The following is a 26,826-nucleotide window of genomic DNA, read 5'->3' as shown; positions in this document are numbered from 1 at the left end:
CAATACTCAAAACAAACACGAAAAGTCAGTTGATCATTATGGTGTTGGAAGCCTGCAGCCAATAGAAGGAATGATGCGCTCGCCACAATATATTGAAGTTCTACGAAAGGGAGTTATTACAGAGCTGGAAAATAGGTATCCTGACAGTACAGGGATATTGCAGAACGATCTAGCCCGCTGTCACACATCGAAAGTGGTGAAGAAATTCATGACAGAGCAGCAAATACAGGTACTTGATTGGCCAGGGAATTCCCCAGACATAAATCCTTTTGAGAATTTGTGGGCTATATGCAAAAGTCGCCTCTGGGCTGTATACGACTATGGAGAAGCTCATTCAGGCGCTGATTCAAGTGTGGTACAGGGATTGGAAAATCAACAGTGACTGTTCAAAACTAGTAGACTCCATGCCAAACCATGTTCAAATGCTTCTTAAAAATAGGGGAGGTCATATCAGTTACTAATGTATGTATATGTGAATTTTGTACATGTATATGTGAGTTTTGTACAACAAACTACTAAATTCATTGTTTGTTTGTTTTTGAAATTTTAGATTTTTTTGTTTAAAAACACAAAGAATAAGAAAACACAAGCACACAAAAAATTCATTGTTTCAATTAATATGCACAAGGGTGTACATAACACCACTGTGGCCTCAAGGAAGAGCAGAGGCTTACGGTGGTTACTGCAGAGAGATTACCACAGCCTTCATCTCTAGGCACACAAGCGCATGTGATTTTCTTACAAATCATAAATAGAATACTGTAGCTGGCTTTCTTGCTGCTTCCCGCCCCCCCCCCCTCCCCTTTTCAGGGAAATCCTAATTAAACAGCGCCTCTCTGCCGGTACTTGTTCCTGACCAAGGGTGCCTACTTGAATAAAATATATGGGAACGGGACAGGTAAACCGCACCCCACATAATCAATCATGGATTTATTTTAGAGGGGCAGGTTTTATTTTGGGGGGAAGGCAGAACCGAGTTATCTGTGATGCAGTTGGTTTTTATTTACTTGATTGATGGGGGGGGTGCAGCTACGCCCATTTAATCAATCACAACACACACACACACACACACACACCGTGTTTGAATAGCAATGCCCATCAACTTTGGGGTGGGGCTGGGTGCCTGCAATATTTCATGGGGCGAAGGGACTTCAGCCCCCTAGATGTTGGTGCCTATATTCCTGAGGGGATTTCTTGCACCGGAATCAATTCTATATATGTGTGTGCGCCTATATAGATTACTGTTGTTTGTTTGTTTGTTTGTTTGTGTGTGTGTGTGTGTTTTGCGTGTGTGTGTGCAGAGAAAGAACTGGCTGAGGCGGCTTCCTAGGTAGCGGGAAGGAAGGACGACGTTCGCGGGCGGGGGGAGTCGGGAGGCGGCTGAGGGGAGGAGCGGCCGCCGCCGCCTCACTCCGCGCCGCCCGGAGAGGCGGGCACAACAGGCGGCCGGCCGGCCGGGCGGGAACAGAGGGGAAGCCCTGGGACCGCGCAGGCGTCGCCTCCGTCGCCGCCTCCACCGGCGGGGATGTGCGTCGAGGGCCCCAGGCTCCCCCGACGGACCACCGAGCAGCTGAAGAGGCCGAGCGCTGAGCAGGCGGGAGAATGGGGTGCGGGAAGATGGCGGCGCCGGCAGGGCCGGCGGCTTCGTCGAGCACCTCGCTGTCCCGCAGCAGCAGCAGCCGCTCTCGAGCGGGAGCCGTGAGGAGAAGATGCCAGTGGCTCGTTTACTGGGTGCCGGTTCTCTTCATCGGGAGCATCGTCGCCTGGTCCTACTTCGCGTACGTCGCCCAGCTCTGCTTGAGTGAGTCCCTGGAGGCGTAGGGGAGAGGGAAATGGACGGAGATAATGTAATTATTATATATATATGGCGACTCGCGGGGCGCGGGGGAGAAGAGAGTTTCTCCAGAGGCACCTCTGGCCAAAGCTCGCCTCACAAATGGGGCGCGGTCGCGGTTCGGAGATATTGGCCCCGACTCCTCTCCCGGCGAGCCTATTAGCCTTGTCTTCTTCGTCCTCAAGCCTTAAGCTGCGTCGGGGGCAGCATGGGGGGGGGACCTTTTTATTTTATCCCTCCTGCTTGCCTTACGCCCTCCTCCGTCCCTCGATAACAACACGCGCATCAGAATTTGAACTTGACTCCTTCGGGGCGTGCTGGGGTTTGTGTGTGTTTTTTTAAATTGTTGTTTGTTGAGGTAAAACACTATTAACACTATTAACACGGGTTGCGCTTTTAATAGACCCGCATGTGCCCGTGTGTGTGTGTGTGTGTGTGTGTGTGAACACGTGTGCACACACGCGCACGTTCACTGGGGGGGGGGGTTAGAGAGAGAGAGAGTCGCGCGCACGCTCACCATAAACAATCGATTGCCCCAGAGAGGACTCTCCTAAGGCAAACCGGCCGCTGACACTCAGCTGGTAGGAATACCTTCTACAAGAGAAGGAAGTGGGCATTGCAGGTTGGGAAACCTCCTCCTTTTGTGACTGACAGGAAGTGGGACTCTTGTTTTCACCTAATATTTCCCCCCTAAACTTTGTCCCCCCTGTCGTTTTGCTTCCTTCTTTCTTTCTTTCTTTCTTTTCTTTTTTGAACACTTAAGCTCAAGAATAGTGATTTGGTGCTGCTCTTAATCATGATAGAAAGGCAAGCTTCCTGGTTGGGCTTTTTCCTGTATGGTGTGTCTAATCAGTGTACATGATTGTAGTTCCAGGACTGATTTATGTGGCGCTCTGGATTATGTAATGCAGAGTAACACCACTGTGATCTTGCATATGTAGGTCTGGAATGTTTTCATGTTGAACAAAACATCCTGCTTTTTGCCTGGCCTTTGGAGTGGTGACAGCAGCAGCTAATCCGCTGCTGCTCCTACCGCAGGTGGTTGTTGTTTGCATGCTTAGCATTGCCTGGGCTGAGCCAAGTAGGATCTTTCTCTTCACAATCCTGTGTGTTAAGAAGGATAGACTTGGGGAGGAAACATATGTACACACTCACACACAAAGTGCCTTGGGTTCTCTAAGGATAGGCAAACAGTTAACTTGTGACGTTTAGCAGGTGCTCATTGTCTAAGGGCCAAATGGTTGGGACCCTTCTGTGTCTGATTTTATAATTGTGGGTACTATTTCTGTTTAATGTGTATATTTACTCTAGCCCAGCACACATTGCTTATTAGAAATGAGCAGATACAAAATATAACCTACTTGGCAGGCACTGTATAGAGAATAGTAAATCTTCCTTCATCTCCTACCCCAATGTTATTTTTGTATGGTTCTGGTGTTAAAAAGAGATCTAGGGATTAATTGGAGTGTGATTTTTAGTAGTCTTGGCATTTCCCTTAATCTGCTAAGAATAAAAAGAAAGGTCTCTTGAGAGATACTCTGCCTTTTGTAAATGGTGCCTCCTGGGTTAATTAAATGCTAGCATGTGCTAAGCTAGGTCCCAGTCATGCACTAAAAAAATATTATGCATGCTGGTTTACTATTGTGATGATGCTTATCTGCAAGATAGTAAACAACTAACAGCAGTGTACTCACATACAGAGTACAACCACAATATGAAATTCTGGGAATTAAAACTGTATACTGTTGCCATCTTTTCTATATGCTTTACTTTCTTGATACACACACACACACACACACACACACACACGTGCGTTGAGGATTTGGATCAAAATATGACCGTTTAATTCTGTTTTCTGCTATTGTGAATAAATTTGTGCTAGAGATAAAAATGCACTTTATACTTTATTGTGGACAAGGTTATAATTGTACATCTATAACATGAAATAAAATGACTTCCATGTTTTAGTTTCAGAACTGTAGAATAATGTTAAGTGTACTAAAGGCTGGCTGCTATTATTTAGTATATTTTTTTGGTTGAGCTTCGGTGGTTGTAGTAACTTTCTTTTTTAAACCTACAGCAAATGCTTTAAAGGCTTACATCCCATGTTTAAGACTGCCTACATAGGTAGTGACAAACTTTTTAAGGAAGTGTTCTACAAATAAAGTCTAAGGTAGATAGCATCACTGTTTTAATGTATATCATACTAGTAGTTTTCAGCTTCTCAAACTTGGGGCCAATGCAGGATGCATTTGTCAGTTTAAGTACATATGCCAATTTTCCCTTTTCTCTTTCATTCTTCCTTTGTCTTCTACTTTTTCTCTCCTCCCCCAATCTTTTCCCTCCTCTGAACAATGTAAAGAAATGAACAAGAAAAGGGTGGAGTTGCATGACCTAGTTTTGCGACACAGCCTGACCCAATGCATCTCTCGTTTGTTGATGTGATTTCCCCCCTCTATTTGCATAACAGGCAGCAATGCATTATGGGAGAGAACAACGGTTTGTTTGTCTCTAACACCTGATATTCAGTGGTATACTGCCTTTGAACATGGAGGTTCCATTTAGCTATCTGGGCCAGTAGTAACTGTACACTTAAATCTAACAAATAACAGGAAAATCTTTTAGTGTACTCCATCATATGGATTTAGTTTTTTAAAAAAGCTTCCAGCATATAATGTGTGAGAAAGCCCTGCTTTCAAAAAGTACCAGACTGTATTCTGTTCTGGGACACAGCAGGATTGCCATAGCTTGGAAGACAGGGGTTGCTACAAACATAAGCACACACCACTTGCTTTGGCTCTTCTGCAAGGCTCCTTGTCAGGCAATGAGTGCAAAAGGGATGCTCTTTCTTTACCTTTGTGGAATATTAAGTGAGAATGAGGAAGCTCAATGGCTTCTAGAAACAATTATTGACTCCCAAACCCAGTGATAGGTTTTAGAATCCCGACAAATGGTTAATAACCATTGATAGGCTTACCCTCTGTGACAATTGGATATTTCCCATAAAAAAATGGTTAGTTATAAACATTTTTGTCTTCGAAATCTAGACTTTGTTTAAAGACACAAATTAGCCGAAGGAGAGCACTTTTAAGTCCTTTTTGTTTCAGTGGGAAAATTAATATGTGCATAACGTTAGCAGGAATGTATCTATAGTGTTTATAAATAAAGCGATTGGACTAGGAATATTAGATTTCAATATGAAATTTAATTCTTCCTCACCTATTAGCTTTCACCCTAAACATTGTGTCCTTAATCTTTGGAAAAGATAGGGCAGATTCTCATGACCATTTGGACAGACAATCATTGCCTTATCAGAGATTACTGTACACATTGATGGCTTGTGATCAAATCATAATCACATACAGGATCAGATGTTTAGCATACCATTTTGATTTTTGATGTCCCTAATAGTTTTAAGACTTTTTATCTCCCCCAGCCCTAAATACTTTCTGTATCTTTTACTGGGTACCCCAAGAAGTTACCAAGCATTTATTTACTTACTTCATTTATATCCTACCATTCCTTCAAGGAACTTAGGGTGGTGGACATGCTCCACACACAAATTTTTTCCTAACCCTGTTAGTTAGATTATAGTGACTGACCCAAAGTTACCCAGTGAGCTTAATGACTGATTGAGTATTTGAATTTCCCTAGTCCAACCTTCTAAACGGAGCAAGCAAACTGGCACCCGCTGGTGCCATGGCACCCATGATCGCCTTCAGTGGCATCCCTGGGCAGGGGCTGCAGACTCTGCTTTCATTTTAAAAAAAAGCCCCCATAGGAAGAAAGTTGTGAAGCAAAATGCACAGGTACCCTTTTAAGTGATCTCTGTGAAGTGAGCCAGACTGACTGATCGCACCTGTCAGTGTTTTTATCCAATAAGTGAATTCAGAGCTGTGACAGATACCAGGCAGTAGGAACATCTGGGGTGAGAGAGAGAAAGAAAGATAGACAAGGAAGGAAGGGGGGGTGAAAGAGAGAGAGGAAGAGAGAGGGAAGGAAAGAGGGAAGGAAAGGCTGAGAGAGAAAGAAAGGGAGGGAGGGGTGAAAGAGAGAGGGAGGGAGGGAAGGAAGGAGTGAAGGAAGGGGTGAGAGAGAGTGAAAGAAAGAGGGAGAAGGAAGGAGGGAGAGAGAAAGAAAGGGGAGGAAGGATGGAAGCTGGGAGGAGGGGCGGAAGGGGCTCCCTTCCGTCTCCTCTCACCTCGCTTGCTGTCATGGAAGCAGCCCGAGAGCCGGTTTCCCGCTGCGTGCAGCTCTGGCGCGGGCTCTGGCTTTTGCGCGGGCTCTGGCTCTCGCATTCGCTCTGTAGCCTTATTGGCTTACTAATGGTTCCTTAAGTTGCGCCCAGGCAGGGACAGAGACAGTCAATAACAACACCGAGGGTTGAATCCAGAGAAAGAGTTTAATCTCTTTATAGAGAGACTGTCGGTGATCCATATTTCACGACAAGAGTAAAAAAAGACAAATTTGCAAAGATTCTTATACACTTCTTGGGCTCCTTCCCCCCCTCCTCAGGAATCCACTCTGTAAGAGTGTGAACGCAAGAGGGTCATAGGTTACAAATACATATAAGGAAGATCCATATCCTGTCGTTCTCATAAACACACGCTGATTCAGCAATGCTACCCCGGTGCCAGCCTCAAGCAGCCTTGAGTGTGCCTGATATTTGCGTCATCCCCTGGTGTAGACCTTGAGCATCTCCTGATGCTCCTTGTGCTTTCTGGCAAGGCCATCCTGTCTAGCTGTTGAGTGTTTTCATTACACTTTGACGCAGAGGCATAGAGCCAAAGGGAAAAGCATTTTAGGAATATGGGGGGCTAAGCCACACAATCAGAATTATACAGTGCAGGCAATGCAAACTATAGGATCAGATTTAGCTCAATAATACAATTAGCAATTCTCTCCCTACAGCTCCATAGGACGCACAGACTTCCCCCCTTCCTTTTTGGGAGAGAAAAAGTGTGTCTTTTGGAGCAAAAAATACGGTAGTACCTGCCCACAGGCTTACATTGTAAAACTTCATAAAACATAATGTTGTGTATCAAAAAGAATGGGGAGAGAAGAAGAACAGGTAAATTCAGGTACCAGTTTTGAAGTTACTGAGTTTGGATCATAACAAACTTGAAGTAGTTGAGGAAGAGCAGGAGCCAAACAGAGCTGGTCTCAGAATCGTGTGGGGTGAGACCTGCTTTCCATCTTTCCCTCTGCTGCTGCCCAATGCAGTGTTTGTATCTCAAAATGATATAATTAGCAAAACCTAAAATTGAATTACATAACCCACATTTAATTTTTTTTACCACCAATGCAGTTTTGATCATGAAGGGTTAATGCTTTATACCTTTAGAAATAAATGAAATAAAATTGATGCATGCGGGAGAAAACCACCAATAAATCATGGTTGTGTATCACTCTATTTCAATATATAATAATTCCACTTGTAGATAAATTGTTAGTGATCATCCAATTGGTGGTCCCATTTTAACCTTATAGCTAACAATAATGGGAAATTTCGGTTTCAACCCCCTAACTTTGAGAAAAGGGCATCAAGACCCTGGGAGCCAGGAGCCCCTTTCCCTCCACCACCACCACTCTCAACCCCTTTGGGGGCATATCTCTGCAGACTAGCACTTTAAGAGTGTTGTCTATCTTAATACTTTCCACTGGCTTAAGAAGTCTTTCCTGTCTCAAGTTGAAACTCCTGTATCCTCTTCCACACTAGAATTTATTGAGAAGAGTACTTCTCCCTTCCTTTTAATGCAGTTGTGGCTGTTCACCCACTCAAGGATCTAATCATCTTTTCAAGAGAGACTATCGGCCCCAGAATGTTCCCTCTTTGTTTACTTATAAATATTGTAACTGCCAGGATATTATCCCAGGGTTGGTTGGTTGGTTTTGGAATGGATGTTTAATTGATCACAGCAATTTACAAGGTAACTAACTAACAAATGTACACATTGTCTCAAGAAGATGGGAATGTCTTGTTTGTGTTCAAATAATGGCAAGTAATATTTTTCAATTTGTTTCTTTCTGTCTCTCTTGTAGTAACCATGACAAATATTGGAGAAAAAGGTAACTATTTATTACTACATTTATGTTTTGCTTTTCTTACAATATCTCAAAAAAAACACACAGTGTATATAGAGTTCACTTAGCTTTAGCAAGGTTTTACTACGAATTTCGTGTTTTACACACTGCATTTTGATTCCTATATCTACGCATGTAATTATTTTTATTTAACTTATACCAGGATGAGCAGTTTTGAATTCAGGGCCTGCCAATAGAAGAATTACTGACAGGCCTGGAAAAAATCTTTTTCTGTGCAGTAGTAGTAGTTAAAAAAGGAAAAAGCAGTATCTGGTAGTCGAATGAAACAGATATAGAATATAAGGCAAGGAGAGAGGGAGGGAGGGAGGGAAGGAATGCAATATCAATGCAAGTAAAGAAGGATAAAATAGTGTTTTGGTAGAATCCTAGTCTGCATTTTATTACTCCTTTTCTTGATATCCTGATTAGTGTTTGCATAGGGGGATATTTAAGAGTGTGCCTCCCCTTCCGCATAGTCTGAAGTGGCAGAAACTGCTGCTTTATAGTAAATGTTGGAAATGTAGGCGGCAGCTTTATTTTTTTTTCCCCATTTGGGGGTACAGGAATCAAAATTTTCTCCATTTGGGGGAAAAACACACTATGCTGTGAAGCAATTATGGTTGGTAGGTCACTGCAGATGACACACAGCTCTGTTTCTGCTGTTCAACAATTACTAAGGAAGTTGTTTGTGTTCCAAATTGGTGCCTGGAGGCAGGAATGCGCAAGATGAGGGTTAACAAATTGATGCTTAATCCAAACAAGACACAAGTGCTCCCGGTCATAAGAGAGACTGATTCTGGAATAGAGATTCAGCCTGTTTTGGATGGGGAAGAATATTGTTGAAAGCTTTGGCATTCACCTGTAAAGTCCTAAATGGTTTAGGTGCAGGTTGACAAAAGGACTGTCTCCTTCCAGACTAGCTGGCCTGCTGCCTAAGATCTAGTGGGAAGAACCCTCTCTGTATCCTACTTATAGAAGAAACATGGATGGTAGGCACCCAAGAGAGGGCCTTTGATGTGGCCACACCTAGATCTTGAAAGAACTTGTCCTTTTAGGTTTGAATGCCTCCCTCCCTGGACAATTTCATCTGCTGTTGGAGACCTTTCCATTCCAGCAAGCTTTCACTGCAGCACTTTGGATAAGAGTTTGTGTTGAAGACTATCAGTTATTTGTCGTGCCTGTCATATCTGTATTTTATTAATTTGTTTAATGTGTATTTATGTAAGCTGCCTTGAGTGAGGTGTAAGCCTTGGAAAGGCTGGAAATTCTTATTAAATAAATAAATATTCTTATTTAAATAAATACAGTGGTACCTCGGTTTTCGAATTTAATCTGTTCCAGAAGACCGTTCGACTTCTGAAACATTCGAAAACTGAACCATTTACTTACAGAAACATTTACTTACGGAAAACTCAATACGGAAGCCACGTTGCATGTTCGACTTCCAAAAAGCATTTGAAAACTGAAGGAGTTACTTGGGGGTTTTGGCGTTCAAAAACCGAAACGTTCGACTTCCGAGACATTCGAAAATCAAGGTATCACTGAAAATAGTTATTGGAGTGAAGAGGTTCATCATATTCTTAGATCAGCATTGCCAATCTGGATATATCCTCACTGCCAAAAAAAACCCCCTCCCCCCTCTAATCCCTGGAGCAGTTTGGCAGTTTAAAGAAGTTTCCATTTCAGGAAACTAATAAGATGATGAATGAATGCATCACTGTGTGAATGATCATGAGGCACTTATAAATAAATAAATAAATAAATAAATAAATAAATGTGGAGAACCAATCTGAAGCATGCGGGAGGCGCAATACCAGGGTTCAGTTTGCTGGTGTGCACATCATTTCAGTTGCAAACCTGGGAGGAATCCAAGCTCACACTACTGCTGGAGAATCTGCTATGAGGTCTAGTTCCATATATTATATCTGTCCTCATTGCAAAGTGATACTTATTCAACTATTGCTGAAAATCAGCGGCTCAGAACCTTAATCTTGGAATCCTTAACTGGACCCTTCACTGAGTCAGTAATGTCAGCCATTGGGAAGGAATTACTTTTAACTGATTCCATCAGGCTTCAGATGCAGAACTAATGAGACTTGTTCATGACTTTGTAGTCTGCCTGATTTAAACTGTAATGGGTCTTAAGTTATGTTTTTATTATTTCTATTGGATTTTATCGATTAGTAAACTGACTGCTTATCCTGTGGCCTTATTGATTTAATGTTTAATACCATTGTGTTCGTTTTAATTATTTTAAGTGTCCACAGCAGTGGGAGCCCTGTATGGTGATGGGAACTTATCAGATGAATCAGTGAGTTAAATAAATAAATAGAAATATCCAATAGACAAGCTCATCTCTTAATGCTGCTTTTTTCAAGAACAGCCAGATAAATTTCCCATGGGTTAAGGGAGGATACTGGAGGACCTTAAATTGCTTGCGAGTACACATCTTTCCTCCCTCTCATACCCTGGTCTGCTCCTATAGCTTCCAACCTTGCATGACTTTACTCTTATTATAGTTGGTGTCTCCTGCGTGTCCTCCACACCTCCCCCAAATCTGGGGGAAGTGGGGAGGAGAATGGGAGATAATTTCATCAAGCAAGCAGAAATGCTTGCACTGAAAGAATAATAAAATTAGTACAGTGCTAAATTACACCCATAGAATTCTTCCTAGAAAACCTTACAAGTCTCTGGCTGCACATTTTCTGGTAGTGCTATATAACTTCTTTAATTACCCTTACTTTATTTTATAGTTGTGCTGATGTCTTGATAGCACTGTTACCTACTGTGGACCCTTGGAAATGTTTAGCTTCATCTTGGTTGTCTGTATATTTCTCACACTATTATGCAATTTCTGTAATTCGTTTAATACCTTAATTTTATGTCTTTGTTTTAGTGGTGTGCCTGCTTGCCTACCATCTATTTTTCACGATGTTTGTGTGGTCTTACTGGAAAACAATCTTTACATCACCAATGAATCCTTCCAAAGAAGTAAGTTACGCTGTAAGAAAAACGAAAAACGCCTTTGTTAATTTTGTTTCTGGTGCATAATATCCCCATTTTTAAGGTGTAAATAACACCTTGTGTGAATTTGTTATCTCTAGATCCCATTCACCTGAAGGCCACCAGTTAGCAAAATATGGTCATTATCGATAGTTGCGAACATTTTACATCTGGGTGAATAAAATCACAACTAATGCTACAGTGTTCTTTCATGCACTTTGGTTTGTCTGTTGTTTGAAATATTTTTACCAGCTCTTCAGCAAAAGGGGGGGGGGGGCAGTCCTTGCCTTCAAGCTTACAATCCAAAAGGCAAGACACATAAAGAAAAGGACTGTGAATGAAGGAGGAAAGAAAACCGAAGCACTTGGTCTTCAGTTTTTCAAGCTTAGCAATAGGACATGATAACTTAATTGTGTCTCCTATTGAGACCATTTGAGGGTTGAAAAGATTGACTTTTCAAACTGTCTCACCTGGGGTTGAGATTTGAATAATATGGAGCATTGAGAGAGTTAGGCTGCAGGCTTCCTGTTTCCAGTGTGCCAGGAATGGAGTCTCTCCCAACACACACACACACACACAGAGAGAGAGAGAGAGAGAGAGAGAGAGAGAGAGAGAGAGAGAGAGAGAGAGAGAGAGAGAGAATCAGATAATGATGAGGGAATTTCAGTATCCACATTCCTCTTCGGTTGGAAGAGGAACCAGGCTCTCACCCACAGTTTGCCTGGCAGTCTGGCACTCCCTTCCCCATGGAATGCGAAGGCAGGCAAAGGCACTGGGTGCTTGGAGCACTCCAGCTGCCTCGACCCCGCCCCCCAATCTCGTTCCTGGAAGCACAGGTTATCCTGTTAATTGGATTCTAATTGTAGTAAACTACAGGCATGTGTGATGGGACGCAGGTGGCACTGTGGGTTAAACCACTGAGCCTAGGGCTTGCTGATCAGAAGGTCGGCGGTTCAAATCCCTGCGACGGGGTGAGCGCCCATTGCTCTGTCCCAGCTCCTGCCAACCTAGCAGTTCGAAAGCACATCAAAGTGCAAGTAGATAAATAGGTACTGCTACAGCGGGAAGGTAAACAGCGTTTCCGTGTGCTGCTCTGGTTCGCCAGAAGCGGCTTTGTCATGCTGGCCACATGACCTGGAAACTGTACACCAGCTCCCTCGGCCAATAATGCGTAACCCCAGAGTCGGTTACGACTGGACTTAATGGTCAGGGGTCCCTTTACCTTTACAGGCATGTGGCATGTACCAGAGACGGAAGAAACAGTGAAAACCCAGCTATAAGGATGTAAAAGGTTTGGACTAAGAGCGGTTTTCATTTGGTGAAAGAGACAATTGAGGGAGGGAAGCCCACGGTTTGCTTATTTAAAGTTCTTCTGTAAGTTTATGATACGGCAGCCCTCCCCGGAATGCATGTTTTATTAAAAATACTGCACAAGTGAGGATGGAAGAAATTGGAATATAATATGGAATTTAACAAAATTGGAACCCTGTGAGTGAGATAAAGGACCTGAGAGGGAAGGGGGGGCGCTATGCTTTGAAAATATAGAGCAGGCATCCCCAAACTGCGGCCCTCCAGATGTTTTGGCCTACAACTCCCATGATCCCTCGCTAACAGGAACAGTGGTCAGGGATGATGGGAATTGTAGTCCAAAACATCTGGAGGGCCGAAGTTTGGGGATGCCTGATATAGAGCAAAATCCTCCCTAATCTCCATTATGCACAAAGGAATGTGTTCAAGATAAGGATAATTGGCCATAAATCAGTGCCAGGGAGGAAAGGAGTCTATCAGCAGCGGGAATAAAAAAATTTGGATTAACTATCTGCAGTCTGGATTCAGACCATTCTTCCTGGGTGGAAAAATGGCAAAGACAGCTTGTTTACTAGAAGCCGAATCACTGGACGAAGCAATGCAGTGACTTTTGGAAACTATGAGATAACAGCATGACGTGAACCATCAACAGTGCAGGAATGAAGGATACACCACCATATATGGATGGGGAAACATCATGGAAAAAACAGTCATATGCAAGAACAAATAAGGACTACAGCTAAAGTTCCTCACTTGAAACTTTATAAATTATCTATTATACTAACACATATAGAAATCACAAGCTTGTAGCTGTTATATAAAGGATTATTATATTTGAATGTAATGTAATGGAAATTATTAAAATTTTGCAACGCAGAAAAGTTGTAGAAGAATGAACTCATCCACTCTAGCATGCAAGGGGGCCAGTTTAATTAAATTGTAAAATTTGACATTTGAAGAATTGGCATTAATAATTGTATTAATTTGATAAAATTGATATTGTTATAATGAGGTTGCTATTGGAACGATATTGGGAAAAAAAAAATTTTTTAAAAAGAGAAGCTGCAATCCTAATCCCATTTACCTTAGAACAGTCTTTTCACTCGTCTTTTTTCACAAATAAATTAACAAAATGAATAACATGAAGTAATTTATGATAGTTTCCAGATTACACCTGGTCTTTGGGAGGCGCATGCATAAAGCATAGAATTGTAGAGTTGGTAGGGACCCTGAGGATCATCTAGTCCAACCCCCTGCAATGCAGGAAAATGCAGCTGTCCTGTACAGGGATTGAACCTGCAACCTTGGCTTTATCAGCACCATGGTGTAACCAACTGAACCATCATGCAAATCACCTGGCACATCATAACCATGTATTCAAGATGTGTTAGAGCATTTACCTATTATTGTGCTAATTCAGTTTCCTTTTTTTCTAGTACCACCTGACCTATGCAGATAAAGAAGTGTTAGACAGAGAAACTAGAAGTGAAATCCATCAGGAAGTGCTGAGGAGAGCAGCCAAGGACCTCCCCATCTACACAAGAACAATGTCTGGAGGTAAACGGTTGTAAAGATTGAAGCATTTCCACTTCTAAACTCACTGGGAAATTATTGTTCTTCCTGAGGGAATTCTCTTAGAAGAGATGCCTGTAAAATTCCCTTTCTCTTGTGCTTTGTATGATCAACTTAAAACAGATTGGGAGTGCCTGCAAAGCCCCTTTCAACCATGTCCCGCCTTCACCTGGGGGCATATGAGAGTGGTTTGCCCAAAACATGCTCACAGGCCAAATGTGGAGACCTGAAAGGCTGGATTTGGCCCACAGGCCAGAGGCTTCCCATTCCTGGGCCTAGATGAAGGATGAATACATTTAAACACCATCTGGGTAAATCCTAATAACCTCAATCCAGTTAGGGGCCTTACAAGCACAGCAGCAGTCTTTGTATGCATGCCCCTAGCTAGTTGGAGAATTGTATGTGTCACTCATCAGCCTGATGTAGCAACTAGCCTGAGAATTGGTGGTATCACTGACCAGCCATGGCAGGCTTCCTCAAACTCGGCCCTCCAGGTGTTTTTGGCCTAAAACCCATGATCCCTGGCTAGCAGGACCAGTGGTCAGGGATGATGGGAATTGTACTCTCAGAACATCTGGAGGGCTGAGTTTGAGGAAGCCTGAGACATGGAGCGTGTGTGTGGATTTAGTCCTGTTCCCCTTCAAGCAGCTGGTTGCTGATTGCCAGTAATCTTTAAAGCTACATGAATGCAAAGTTAGTTTTGGGATAGTGACTAACAGTACAATCCTAACCATGTTTACTTAGAAGTAAAAGGTAAAGGTACCCCAGACCGTTAGGTCCAGTCGCGGACAACTCTGGGGTTGCAGCGCTCATCTCGCTCTATAGGCCGAGGAAGCCAGTGTTTGTCCGCAAACAGATTCCGGGTCATGTGGCCAGTCAGCATGACTAAGCCGCTTCTGGTGAACTGGAAACACCGTTTACCTTCGGAGTGGTACCTATTTATCTACTTGCACTTTGACGTACTTTCGAACTGCTAGGTTGGCAGGAGCAGGGACTGAGCAACGGGAGCTCACCCCGTCGCAGGGATTCGAACCGCTGACCTTCTGATTGGCAAGCCCTAGGCTAGGCTATTTAATTCAGTGGAACTTTTTAAGGGTGGTTAGGACTGCAGGCTTAAATTAGCTCGTATTTTTTCACCTGTTTTGGTTAGAAATTTTACATTGTTAGCAAGTTGAGGCATGAAAAAGAAACATTAATTTATTGGCAGAACATCCCCCCTCTTACTGCATCAGTTTCTGGGACCAGCAGAACAGTAACATTTATGTTAAACATAAGTCTTTTTCTGTCTTTGCAGCAATCAGATACTGTGACAGATGCCAACTTGTAAAACCAGACCGTTGTCATCACTGCTCTGTTTGTGATAAGTAAGGAACAAATATTGCAAGGCTATGTAGCATTTCTGGTATTGCTGAAGGAGTTGAGCAATGAAAATTACCTGCATGGATTACTGAAGAAATTATATATACTTAAATACAGTTTTTTTCTTATATTAATGCTTATTATTTCTTTATAAATCAGTATTTGATTACAGTGGTACCCCTACTTACGAATAACTCTACTTACGAATGTTTCTACTTACGAATGGAGCTCTGTCCGCCATCTTGGATGCGGTTTAGATAGGATTTTTTCTACTTACGAATTTTTAGATAGGGTTGCTTCTACTTACAATTTTTTTCTCCCAATGCATTCCTATGGGATTTGGCTTAGAATTTTTTTCGACTTACAAATGTGTGTTCGGAACGCATTAAATTCGTAAGTAGAGGTACCACTGTATTCTCTCAGTGTGTAATTCTGCTATTATTTACATGTGTGGATAGCCTGGTGATCTCATTGGACATAACACCTGAGTAACTCATTGAAAAAACTATTTGCTTAATAGACTATTTGCTTAATAGACTATTTGCTTAATAGACTATTTGCTTAATAGACTATTAGCTATCACCGCAATCTTGATACTGCCGATTATATTCTATTATTGTCATTTGTCTTTTTAAAGATGTATTTTGAAAATGGATCATCATTGCCCTTGGTAAGTAACCATGTTACTTCATCACTTTGGATTAGATAATATGGGAAACAAACACTGTTTCCTGATGATGAGGGGTGAAAGGTTTTACTCATAAGATCTGAGGAAGTGGCATGACAAGATCTTGTGGCGATAGCACAGCATTTTGGGCATAGTAGCCTTGCAGCAACGGTGATAACTGTTGGAACGGAATCACCTGTTTTTTGCTTTTTCTTTTATTTTTGTTAAACAAGGTATTTGTGTGTGCTATCTTGGAGAGGAGTACCACATAGTCTACAGCTAAGGAAAATAGAAACATTTCACAAATGGCAGGGAATTGCTATGGAGGAAAGTGACACCTGTGTTTTGCAGTTTTTCAGGTATTAAAAGGTTATGTGAGAACTCCTGCTAGATGGGGCCACATTCTTCAAAAGAAATCTAGATACAATAGATTTTTAATCATCATTTTAATTTTAAAAAACAGGAATAAAAAATTGTCAAAATAGCAATTTATGCCAGGGAAAAGGAGTGTTGTTAATCTCCAGTAAAATAGCAACACACAGTAAACCAGAACTGGTCAGGGTGGTGTCCTGATGGTGTTGCATTTTAACTGCCATCAACCTAGCCAGCAAAACTCAGAATATGTAGTCCAACAGTATCTAGAAGACACCACATTGGCTATTGTGCACATATTTTTTTGGCATTAGAATTCCATCTAGAACAACCATGGAAGCTGAGAGAAAAGTAAATCCTTTCAACAATAATTTTTTGAAGTTCCTGCATGGGAAATACGGATGTATTTTAGTGCTTGAGTCTACTGCAGCTATGATGTGCTCCTTGTGCAAAGCCCAGGGAGAACATCTGAAAAAGCCCAGATGCCATTGGTATGCAAGTGGCTCCCTTTGAGGACAGACATTTTTATGTTTGCAATATTCCTCAGCAACCAGTCATTACTGCTTTAAATAGAGGAATTTCATTGATTATAATGGTTTAGAAAGAGGGGAGATAAATACATAGTTTGAGGCCTATGAAGAAATATAAATGAAACTTAATTATATGTGTGTATTTTCAGTGATGCAAGCTTCTTTTTCCCCAGGGTGAACAACTGTGTTGGATTTTCCAATTACAAATTTTTCCTTCTTTTCTTGGCATATTCTCTGTTATACTGCCTTTTCATTGTTGCAACCGATTTACAGTATTTTATTAAATTCTGGACAGTAAGTTTTAAAAGTATTTCATGTTTCAAATATTTAGCTCTGTAAGCATATATAGGGTACAATCCTAAACACAATTACTAGGCAGTAAGGAAAGTAAACCCAGCTGGACACAGTGGGAATTATTTTCAAGTAAAAAAGCATAGGATTGTTCTGCTAACTAATGATCATATATTATCTATTTTTAGACTGCATTTTAGACTGTTGTGAACCACCCTGAGATCTACGGGTATAGGGCAGTATACAAATTTAATAAATAATCACAATAAAATAATAATTTAGAAGAGTTCCACCTCAGTTTTTGTAGTCACAGTCAGTGGTTATGATTTGGTAAGGGAGAAGAGTAATAAGCTTTGGGGAGGAAAAACCTGTCACTGGAATTCACAGTTGTTTTTATGCTAGCTGACAAAGATTAAAAGCATTTTTTAAAATGGTATATGGCCTACATTCACTGTTAAAAGCCACTCAGGGTTGATGCCAGGTTTGATAGGGCCTTTGGTAGTAGTGACTCTCTGTCCGCCCCTTTATCTTACCTGACAGGCTCAGAAGCAAAAAGAAAAAAGCCAATCTAGTAGCAAGTGCAATTTAGGACACCTGCCATTTTAATTCATTGATAATGCCTCTGTTGCCCCAATGTAGCATCACTCTGGATCAATGCTATGTTGGGGCCTCAGTGGCATCGTATGGGAGTTAAAATGGAAGGCCACAGCCAGGTTCAGCGCTGAGAGGAGTAAGCATTGTAAACTTTTTAGTTGTGCTTGGGTTCCATTGAAATCTATGTTAACTGTTATTTTTGTCCAAATTAACTTAGCAAAGGAATTTAACTAAAACTGATTTACTCTGGATTCATATTCATAATCTCATATTCAGGCCATTGCTGAACTACCATTTAAGGTGGTTGTCGAATATCAGGAATCCTGTCTGAAAATGAGAAGTTACATAGGGAAAGAATGCATTATTACTGAGGCACAGTAATTGTGCGTACTGTGATACAATACAAAAACGAAGCAGTGCTTATTAACAAAATTAATCTTACTTCCTGAAACTGTGATCCAGTAGTACCCATAGAATATTTATCATATACGGTTGTACCTTGGTTTTCAAACAGCCTAGTTCTCAAACATTTTGGCTCCCGAACATCGCAAACCCGGAAGTGAGTGTTCCGGTTTTCGAACGTTCTTTTGGAAGACAAATGCCTGACAGGGCTTCTGTGGATTCCAGTTGGTCTGCAGGAGCTTCCTGCAGCCAACCAGAAGCCATGCTTTGGAAGTTGATCGCTTTGGAAGTCGAATAGAGCTTCCTGCAGCCAATCAGACTTTGGAAGTCAAATGCTTTGGAAGTCGAATGGACTTCCAGAACAGGTTCCGTCCGAATTCCGAGGTACACAACTGTATCTTCCACCATTCTCCCAAAGTACTGGGGGTGGTGTATCTGGGTGTGTCCCAGTAATTCTATAAACTACTTGAATAAAATTTCCTTAGCAATTAGAAAAGTCCAACGTAGGTGATAAATTATCTTTCTTTTATTTCCAGTATAAACCATTGACATTCCCCCCCCCTCCTCTCTTTATAGAATGGCCTTCCTGATACTCAAGCCAAGTTCCATATTATGTTTTTATTCTTTGCCGCAGCCATGTTTTCTGTCAGCTTATCATCTCTCTTTGGATATCACTGTTGGTTAGTGACCAAAAATAAATCAACATTAGGTGAGGATTCCCAATTTAATTCAGTCCATATTTTGTGACCTGTGTCCACCACTTTGAATGGGCTAAGGAATGTAAACATCTTTTTCCCTTTCCAGAGGCATTCAGAGCACCTGTTTTTCGACATGGAACGGATAAGAATGGATTTAGCTTGGGATTTGACAAAAACCTAAGACAAGTCTTTGGGGATGAGAAAAAATATTGGTTGTTGCCAGTGTTTTCCAGGTAGGTGTTGTGTTGAGAGAAAACCGGTTATGTTTTGAAACCAACAATGAAAGTTGAAAGTTTTTAATGCTACTTGCCTACTTACAATGTTGTTTCATTTTACTTTTCAGCCTAGGTGATGGATGCTCCTTCCCTACCTGCCTTGTTAACCAGGATCCTGAGCAGGCTTCTACTCCTTCTGGTCATAGTTCTTCAAACAAAAAGTAAGCCTATATTTATTCCTTGTCAAGTTTCCACTTACCTTGGGTTTTTTTGGGGGGGGGGGTGGTTTCTTGCCTGCTGCTTAGATAGTAGTCATACTGTATTAACATTTAAGTGTACATTGGCATAGAAGCACTCTCACAAGTAGCATTTGAGACACATAATTAATGACCTTGTACAATCCATAATTCTTTATTGTAGATGCAGAAATGACTGTGGATAGCATTCTTCAATGTAATCATTTAAAAACAAATACACATACGTGCTCCATATTTTTACAGAGAGGAGAACGTTACTCTCTCCAGTTCCTGAGGGCAGGGACCATCTTTGGGCTGGCTTTTGTAAGCCACTCTTGAGAACATTTTCAGCAAAAGGGCAGGGTATAAAATTTATAAAATAAATAAATAAGTACTGCAATTAAACATGCAGCACATGAATGCTGCATTGTAACAAAGCATGGCAACCATACCATATTAGCACTCTAATATCTGGCTATTATCCTATCTCAATGAGGAGTTGCAAACCTCTAGCTTGCATCTCCTGCTGCTCCCTCTAGCACACATGCATTAACAATTCAGACTAACCTGTTTGGGCAGTGAAATTCATCAAATGCACCAGGAAACACAGAACACCCAAGTTGGAATATTTATAGGAAAAATGAAAACATTGGTAATGAGATTCCTCACCCTAACCTGGCAGTCTTCTAACTATATTTTTGCTCCTCCTTCAACATTTTTGTCATTGAATAGTGAGAATAGTCATCATTTTCCTGCTAAACCATTACGAGACTCGCAAAGTCATCTCCTTACTGACTCTCAGTCTTGGACAGAAACCAGCGCAAGTATTGAAAATAACAAATCGGGTAAGAGATTATTGTGGCTTTTTTATGCTGTGATGTTTTCAGGGTGACTTGCTTGCAGGCCTAGCTTTCAGTCTGGTTTGAAAACAAAATAAAATTCATGCACACATAAAAGCAGATACTATATGAGCAGTCCTAAGCTATAATTTGAAACCTGCAACTTTCTGGTCAGTGAGTAAATTAAAAGCAGGGGATGTCTGGCACAAAAAGAAGAATATAGTCTGTTGAAATAAACATGCATGAGAATGCAGCACAGCTTGTCCTTTTTTAAAAAGTTCCCTGAATAAGTTGGGGAATTGGTATCTTTATTATACATACCTGCTCCATGGACCACAGTAGTCTTTGGATTTCTGATTTTGAGACCTATTCATTAAGTATAGGGACCTCATACAGACAGATGACCAAACTCCACAAGAGGCATTTATATATATATATTGACTTATGTTATGCATGCAACTGTTTTATGTAGGCTATCTGAAGGACAGTATTTTCCTATTTGTCAAAGCCTTACCAAGATCTGTTCTACTGCAGACAATATCCATTGCCCATAGTATCATATATTTTAGAGAAATTAAAGGGTAGCAGCAACAGATGTATGTTGAAGGGATGTAGAATTCTGCTGCTGAGGCTGTCTGGTAAAAACAACAACCTAGGAACCAGTGCTTCAAAGCATCATTTTATTTTTCAAAGGTATGACCAATCCTGCACTAATGATGGAAAATGAAACCTAGTCATGCAAGTACAAGAGAAATTCTGCATCTTTAAAGTAAGTTGTTCTTTTTTAAAAAATAAACTTTCTTGACACCTTTATAATTAAATAATTTTCTCTTTTATAATCTTCTGTAGTTCATGATCTGCATGTGATTTGGATTGTGGAGACATGACAGCCGTTACATCACAACCGTTTGTTTTTTCATACTGGTGTGCTTTAATGCTTTGTTGTAGTTAAGAATTGTTGATGAGAGGATGAGGGATTCCTCGACAACATCAGCATCCATTGACCAGCTGTTCCAGTCCACTGCAGCATGGATGTACCGAAAGATATTTCAAGATCTAATTTAGCTATCGCTGTATCATCACTTGAAATATAAGACCCGTTACCATCTCTTACATGTATGAAAAGAATGTTTTGGCTAACACATATTATTGTTAAAATTCAAAAGGAAAATCTTGAAGATTACACATTGGGAAAGCAGGTAGTATTTCCTTAAGACATACAGAACAACAAAAGGGTGATTTTTGCATTGGCATTGATAGCTCAGGTGAGCGTAAGCTATTTTTGTATAACCTGAACCTGCTCTTATGGCAATTCTTTAATCTTTTAACTTTTGCCTCTGGTTTCCATATACAAGTTATCTTTAACCATGGGAATATATTCTCAACTTTTATCAATTGATTTGGGGAGCTTGGTAGGCTCGAATGATTGGACTGTATTTTGAATCTTACCTTCAGCTGAGTTAGCCATACTTTTAAATTTAAACTAACCTCAGATAGGTTGGATAAGTTTTAGGAAAGGTTTGGTTTGATGCTAATATAACAGCTCTCCCCACCTTTATATACGAACCACCTACTTCTAGCTAGGCTACAGTTTCTCTTAAATCATCCAGGGGAAGCAGAAGCAAAATTCCATCCTCAATTTATGTGCATGTAAAACATGATCAGAGGAAAGTTAAGTGAGATTATAAATGTGTGATTGTTTACTATTCAGTTATTCAACCTTATTAGGAGTGTTTGATGTTAATATTCCTTGAGACTGCTAGGCTTCAAAAGCTTAAACTAAATTTCATGCCTTTAAGAGGCTCCATTTTAACTATATGAATCTTTTCTCAGTTTGATTTAGCATCCTTAAATTGCTGCATTCCTCATCATTACCCTGATGATGTACATATAAGATGTGTATTATCATGTAGAACATACTAAAATTAATTACTGTGATTATGACTACACTCTGGATTAAGAAGCCAAGTGGGCTTGCAGAGACCCTTTTTATTTTAAATGAAACTAACAGTTGTTAAGGCTTTTGTAGGATTTGTCAGACATTTCTAAAGCCAAGAAAACTGAAGTTTCATAATGTTTTTATCAGTGCCTTTGCATGCACGATATCTCAGATGAAATTATATACATTTCATGGATCACATAAAATACATTGTGCTGTTTACATAAAATAGGTGGTACTATTTAATTCCAAGATGGTTTGTAGAAGCTGATAATATTATGAGTAGAGAAATGAAAGTGGGTAAATTATACATAACTCACAAAGTTGCATTTGTGAAACAAATTGCCACTTTAAAATCAGTTGGTTAGTCAGATTTTTAAAATTATTATGGACACAGTAGGATGCATATCTGGCTCCGTGGCTTATCCTACAGCAGGAGGACCATTAGAGCCCAGTTCCTGAGTGAATCACTGTTAATGTTTTTCTGAAACATTAAGAACATTATTTTCTATTCTGCAGGCAACAAAGAAGACTTTGAGGATTACTTCAAAATTATTCACCCATGTAAATAAGGTTCTATTAAAGTGAAACTGTATGATGTCTCCGACATCATTGCCATTATAACTAGAAGCCCCCCCCCCAAAAAGCCCTACCTACATTTTAATCCAAATGGGTTGTTACAGGTTCAATCACCAGAAGTGCCAGAATATGACCCTGGGATATTTGAGATCATTGTGTTCTTCACTACATAGTTTTACACAGTGTGCAGACATATTTTGCAGCCATTAGTTTCTATAGCATCATGTTGTATTTACTTATTTTACTTATTCAGTGTTGGAAGTGGTCGTGAGAATCACAGGGACCGAATGGGAAAGACTGGTACTTTCATTGCTTCATCATAATGCACATTGTGATGTGTATTCTGGTTATGCAGGGCTGCCTTTGATACTTTACCAGCATTCATTAAAATGTGTATAAAATGAAGGGGAAAGCTGAAATTCAGTTTTCATGGGACATATTTATTACAGATAAAATCTATCTTATAGTATTTTTCAGTAAAATTCAGACTATCAGAGCACATTTTAAATACGGCTCACATCGCTGCATCATGGAAAGGATTACTCTGTCCGATTCCAATATTTAAACATACCTCCTGGGGAAGTGGGGTTCATGCAAAAGATTGAGCCAGCCTATGATGGGTGTAAATGCATTATCATGATGAACTTTTTCCAGCTAATTCAGATGTCTCACATAAGGTAGCCTGACTGTATTTTCTTGAATGTAAATATCAGTGCTATCTCTGAGTGATGGGGCTTCACAATGAAAGCATGTGGGATTAGGGAGTGAGCAAATAGCCGAAGTGGGTATCATAGATAGTAAGTGGTGATGTAGGTATGGCTGTTGCAGAATTTTAGAGGAGCTCTATGACTTCCTGTTTCCGGAAATGCAAATTTCAAATTCCTTCATAAATTATAGAATGGGAGAAAAGAATCTTTTTTCACTCCACCTCCACCTGCATGGCTAAAACATTGATTAACTGAAAACTAGGACTCTCACTTTAATTAAAGACATTTTGGTCAATTGTGTGGGTTTTGGTTGACTGGTCAATTTAATCTGCTGATTAAATTTGCATAAACTTTTACACAGATAATAATTTTGGAGGAAGAAATATACTTTTGTTTTTTGATGAACTATTCCCTCCACTGTATAATGGAAGGGACATGCCTCTTAAGAAGCTGCTTGCTGTCTGTAGAAGTAATTATGTTTTCAAATATCTGTTTTTTAAAGCTGCTGCCCTATTTAGCAGAGGACACATTTTTAGGTGATTAAAATGTTTGAGTGCTTTGATTACATGATCAATCATTGCAGCCCTATTAAAACATTTTGGTTATGTGCCGAGGATTCAAAATACTCCTTTTAAATGGTTTCATAGTTCAGATTCCATTACAGCACATAGGGAGTAACAGGTCATATATGAAACAAAATATTAATACATCTATTAGGAACTATTTGCACAGCCTATGTATTGAATTCTTTCCTTCAGAATTAATAGTTCTTATTTAATGTGTAAAACAGTATGTATTTTGCATAATAGTGGCATATTATATGGAACGTAAAGTAATAGTAGATATGCTTCTAGTACATACAAATATATATGCCTACAGTGCTAGTAGTGCTATGGTTGTGCTATTCATTGCTTTTACACAATTGCTGGCTTATCCCATCTGCCCCTTTTTCAGGTGAAGATTTTTTTTCAGCCCCAAATGCATTTACTGGTACATTTTAATAACCTCCCTGTATGTGCTGGACACAAAAACTTCTAATCTTCCCAAAGCATGGGCGATTGCTGTTTAGGCAGGTGATCTGTCACCTCTAGGAGCACAGGGAGTACTTGTACAAACTATTTTTTTAAAAATCAGACTGGCCTGTAAAGTAAAGCCGTGTTCTGTGCATCCAGGGCACAAAGGAAAGCGAGTTGAGAGATGACACAGGGTGTACTTGACTCTAGCTTACAATAAATTTTACGAGTGTGCTTTTTCACCTTTATGAAGCTGGCAAAGGAGGGACAGTGTGACCCATCCATGTTCAGTTAGCAAATATTATTTATTTCTGCAGGCTTGTAACTTTCAGGTACAAAGGTAAAGGTAAATGGGACTAATTAATGAGTTTGCACTGCCTGATCCTTTGCTAGCTTCCATCTTTGCATTTTGAACACCAAACAAATTAAAGCTAGCCTGTCAAGATAATTTTTAAATCTTCTCCCCACCTCAAACCTCATCTAACGTAATCCTTTATGGACTAAAATGTTTGACAGAACTGCAAAACTCGCACAGGTCATCCAAGACAACAGACAATACAAAATGTACAAGTTGAGAGTAAAGCTAAATAATACTATAGATTACTGTGTTTTGTTTTATTCAAATTGGTGACAAGGTACTAATTTTGAAAATACGGCTTTTTAAAAGTCCTATATAATTAAAGCTGAAATTCTGACCTAAGGCCAGAAATGTTTTTTACTGCTTTAATAGAGGATGCACTGTTACAATGGCTTTTAAGATGGAGAGTTCTGGGTTCAGTTACCGGTACTTGTTTTCACAGACTACAACCTGCATTATCCCCAGCCAGCATTGCCAATGGTTAGGGTTGATGGAGGTGTGGTCCAATGAATATCTGAAGGGGTACAGCTCCCCCATACCTGCCAAAGAAGAAACTCCATGTGAATTGCAGATATGTTGAGCTAGTTAGGAAACAATTTGTGGGTAGAATATGTTCCTACTCCTTCTCAGTGTTTTCACCAGTGCCAAGACCACTGCTTCAGAAACTTACTGTTATTTAATGCACCAGACATTGTAATGATTGGGACTCCTTCAATTCACAACATAGGAAAACTATTTAAAAACTTGAGAGAAGGATTTTGTTCTGGTGTTAAACTAAAGAAAGAACTGTAACATTGCAAAAAAACAAAAACACCCTTTTCTTCCCCAAATCTACAAGCCAGGTGCAATTAAAGAATGAGACCTGTCACTGAAGACTATATACACAGCTCACAACCTATTCTCTATGAAATGAGGGAAACATTTGAGTGTGAAAGCTCCTTGTTAGTACTGTAATAATAATAATATTAATTTATTATTTGTACCCCGCCCATCTGGCTGGGTTCCCCAACCACTCTGGGCGGCTTCCAACAAAGATTAAAAATACATTAAAATGTCACACATTAAAAATTTCTCTAAACAGGGCTGCCTTCAGATGTCTTCTAAATGTCAGGTAGTTGTTTATCTCTTTGACATCTGATGGGAGGGTGTTCCACAGAGCGGGCGCCACTACCGAGAAGTTCCTCTGCCTGGTTCCCTGTAGCTTTGCTTCTCGCAGTGAGGGAACCACCAGAAGGCCCTCGGCGCTGGACTTCAGTGTCCAGGCAGAACGATGGAGGTGGAGACGCTCCTTCAGGTATACTGTACATCTCAACATTCCAAAAACAGCACTTGTATAACTGTTACCCAGTTGAATGAAAGTGGGCAATGATGGAACCCAGAAAATATCTGTATATTGCCCCACAGAAGTTATCTCCAGTGATTCACTGGATACTCTATAGTTAAATTACTTTATATGACTATCAGGTGAATGTTTGTTTATAAAATGGCCAGGTGAAGAAAACCATTGTACAGTGTGACTGTTACAAATTAGCCTTTTGGACTACTCAGGGTACTGCGATTGGACAAACTTCACCTCTGAAAAGAATCAGTTTTTGAGGACACAGATGACATTACTCTGTAGGTATGCTCTGCTGGTGATTTGTTTGCTCCTATTCCTGCTTTACTTCTTCAGTGATACTGTCAAGACTTTTGAAGCAGAATGAGGAGTCCTAGCTTCCAAAATGCTCTGCTCCAGAACTGCTTTTAACTGGGTCATCCCTGTAATAAAAACACATTCCCAATGCTTGCCTGAGTACGTGTTTGCTACGAAGCAACAGTGTACATATAACTACCGGTCTTGCAAAGAAGAGCTTATTGCATTGCTTTTGTTTGTACTCTGTAAAGCAGTATTATGTATTTTTGTATCATATCTTGCTGCTGGGGGAAAAATAATAATAAAAGAAACAAATGACAAGAATTCTGCCTTTGAATTTGAGAACTGGAAAGAGCCATGTGCAACAACACAAGCAGTGGCACTGAAAATGTTTTACTAACATGGCTAGCACGCAAAACAGGCACCATTCACATCTGGTGCAAGTTTTATCAACTGTTACCAGACACAATTTTCCCCACTGCCCAACAGAGACTTTGGTCAGCCTATTGCTGGCATTTGGTCACCAAATGGGTTTCCCACGAGGGAATGCAGGCCTTGACCTCAAGCAGGTTGCCCACTCCTACAACAAAACT

The 26,826-nt window shown here is 40.4% G+C and overlaps 1 protein-coding gene across 6 annotated transcripts; it reads left to right on the top strand.

Annotated features, from left to right (window-relative positions):
- The first annotated feature begins 1,365 nt into the window (after positions 1–1,365).
- ZDHHC2 (zDHHC palmitoyltransferase 2) lies at positions 1,366–26,557 on the top strand. 6 transcript variants are annotated; one of them, XM_060278825.2, is made up of 13 exons: positions 1,366–1,801; positions 7,877–7,903; positions 10,815–10,909; positions 13,666–13,786; positions 15,096–15,165; positions 15,798–15,830; positions 16,903–17,023; positions 18,593–18,725; positions 18,821–18,947; positions 19,058–19,150; positions 19,898–20,010; positions 20,698–20,773; positions 20,953–26,557. In XM_060278825.2, exons 1-12 carry the CDS (start codon positions 1,603–1,605, stop codon positions 20,736–20,738), a joined length of 1,173 nt encoding a protein of 390 aa, XP_060134808.2. In that variant the 5' UTR covers positions 1,366–1,602; the 3' UTR covers positions 20,739–20,773; positions 20,953–26,557. The 6 variants fall into 6 exon arrangements, with proteins under 6 accessions (XP_060134808.2, XP_060134811.2, XP_060134810.2 ...); XM_060278828.2 differs by having other exon boundaries at positions 1,366–1,847; XM_060278827.2 differs by having other exon boundaries at positions 22,463–22,589.
- The last annotated feature ends 269 nt before the right edge of the window (positions 26,558–26,826 follow it).

The sequence above is a fragment of the Zootoca vivipara genome, chromosome Z1, assembly GCF_965207765.1.
Source record: "Zootoca vivipara chromosome Z1, rZooViv2.hap1.1, whole genome shotgun sequence".
Taxonomy (NCBI): Eukaryota; Metazoa; Chordata; class Lepidosauria; order Squamata; family Lacertidae; genus Zootoca; species Zootoca vivipara.
The sequence above is the reverse complement of the archived record's forward strand: the minus strand, read 5'-3'. Positions and strand labels throughout refer to the sequence as shown.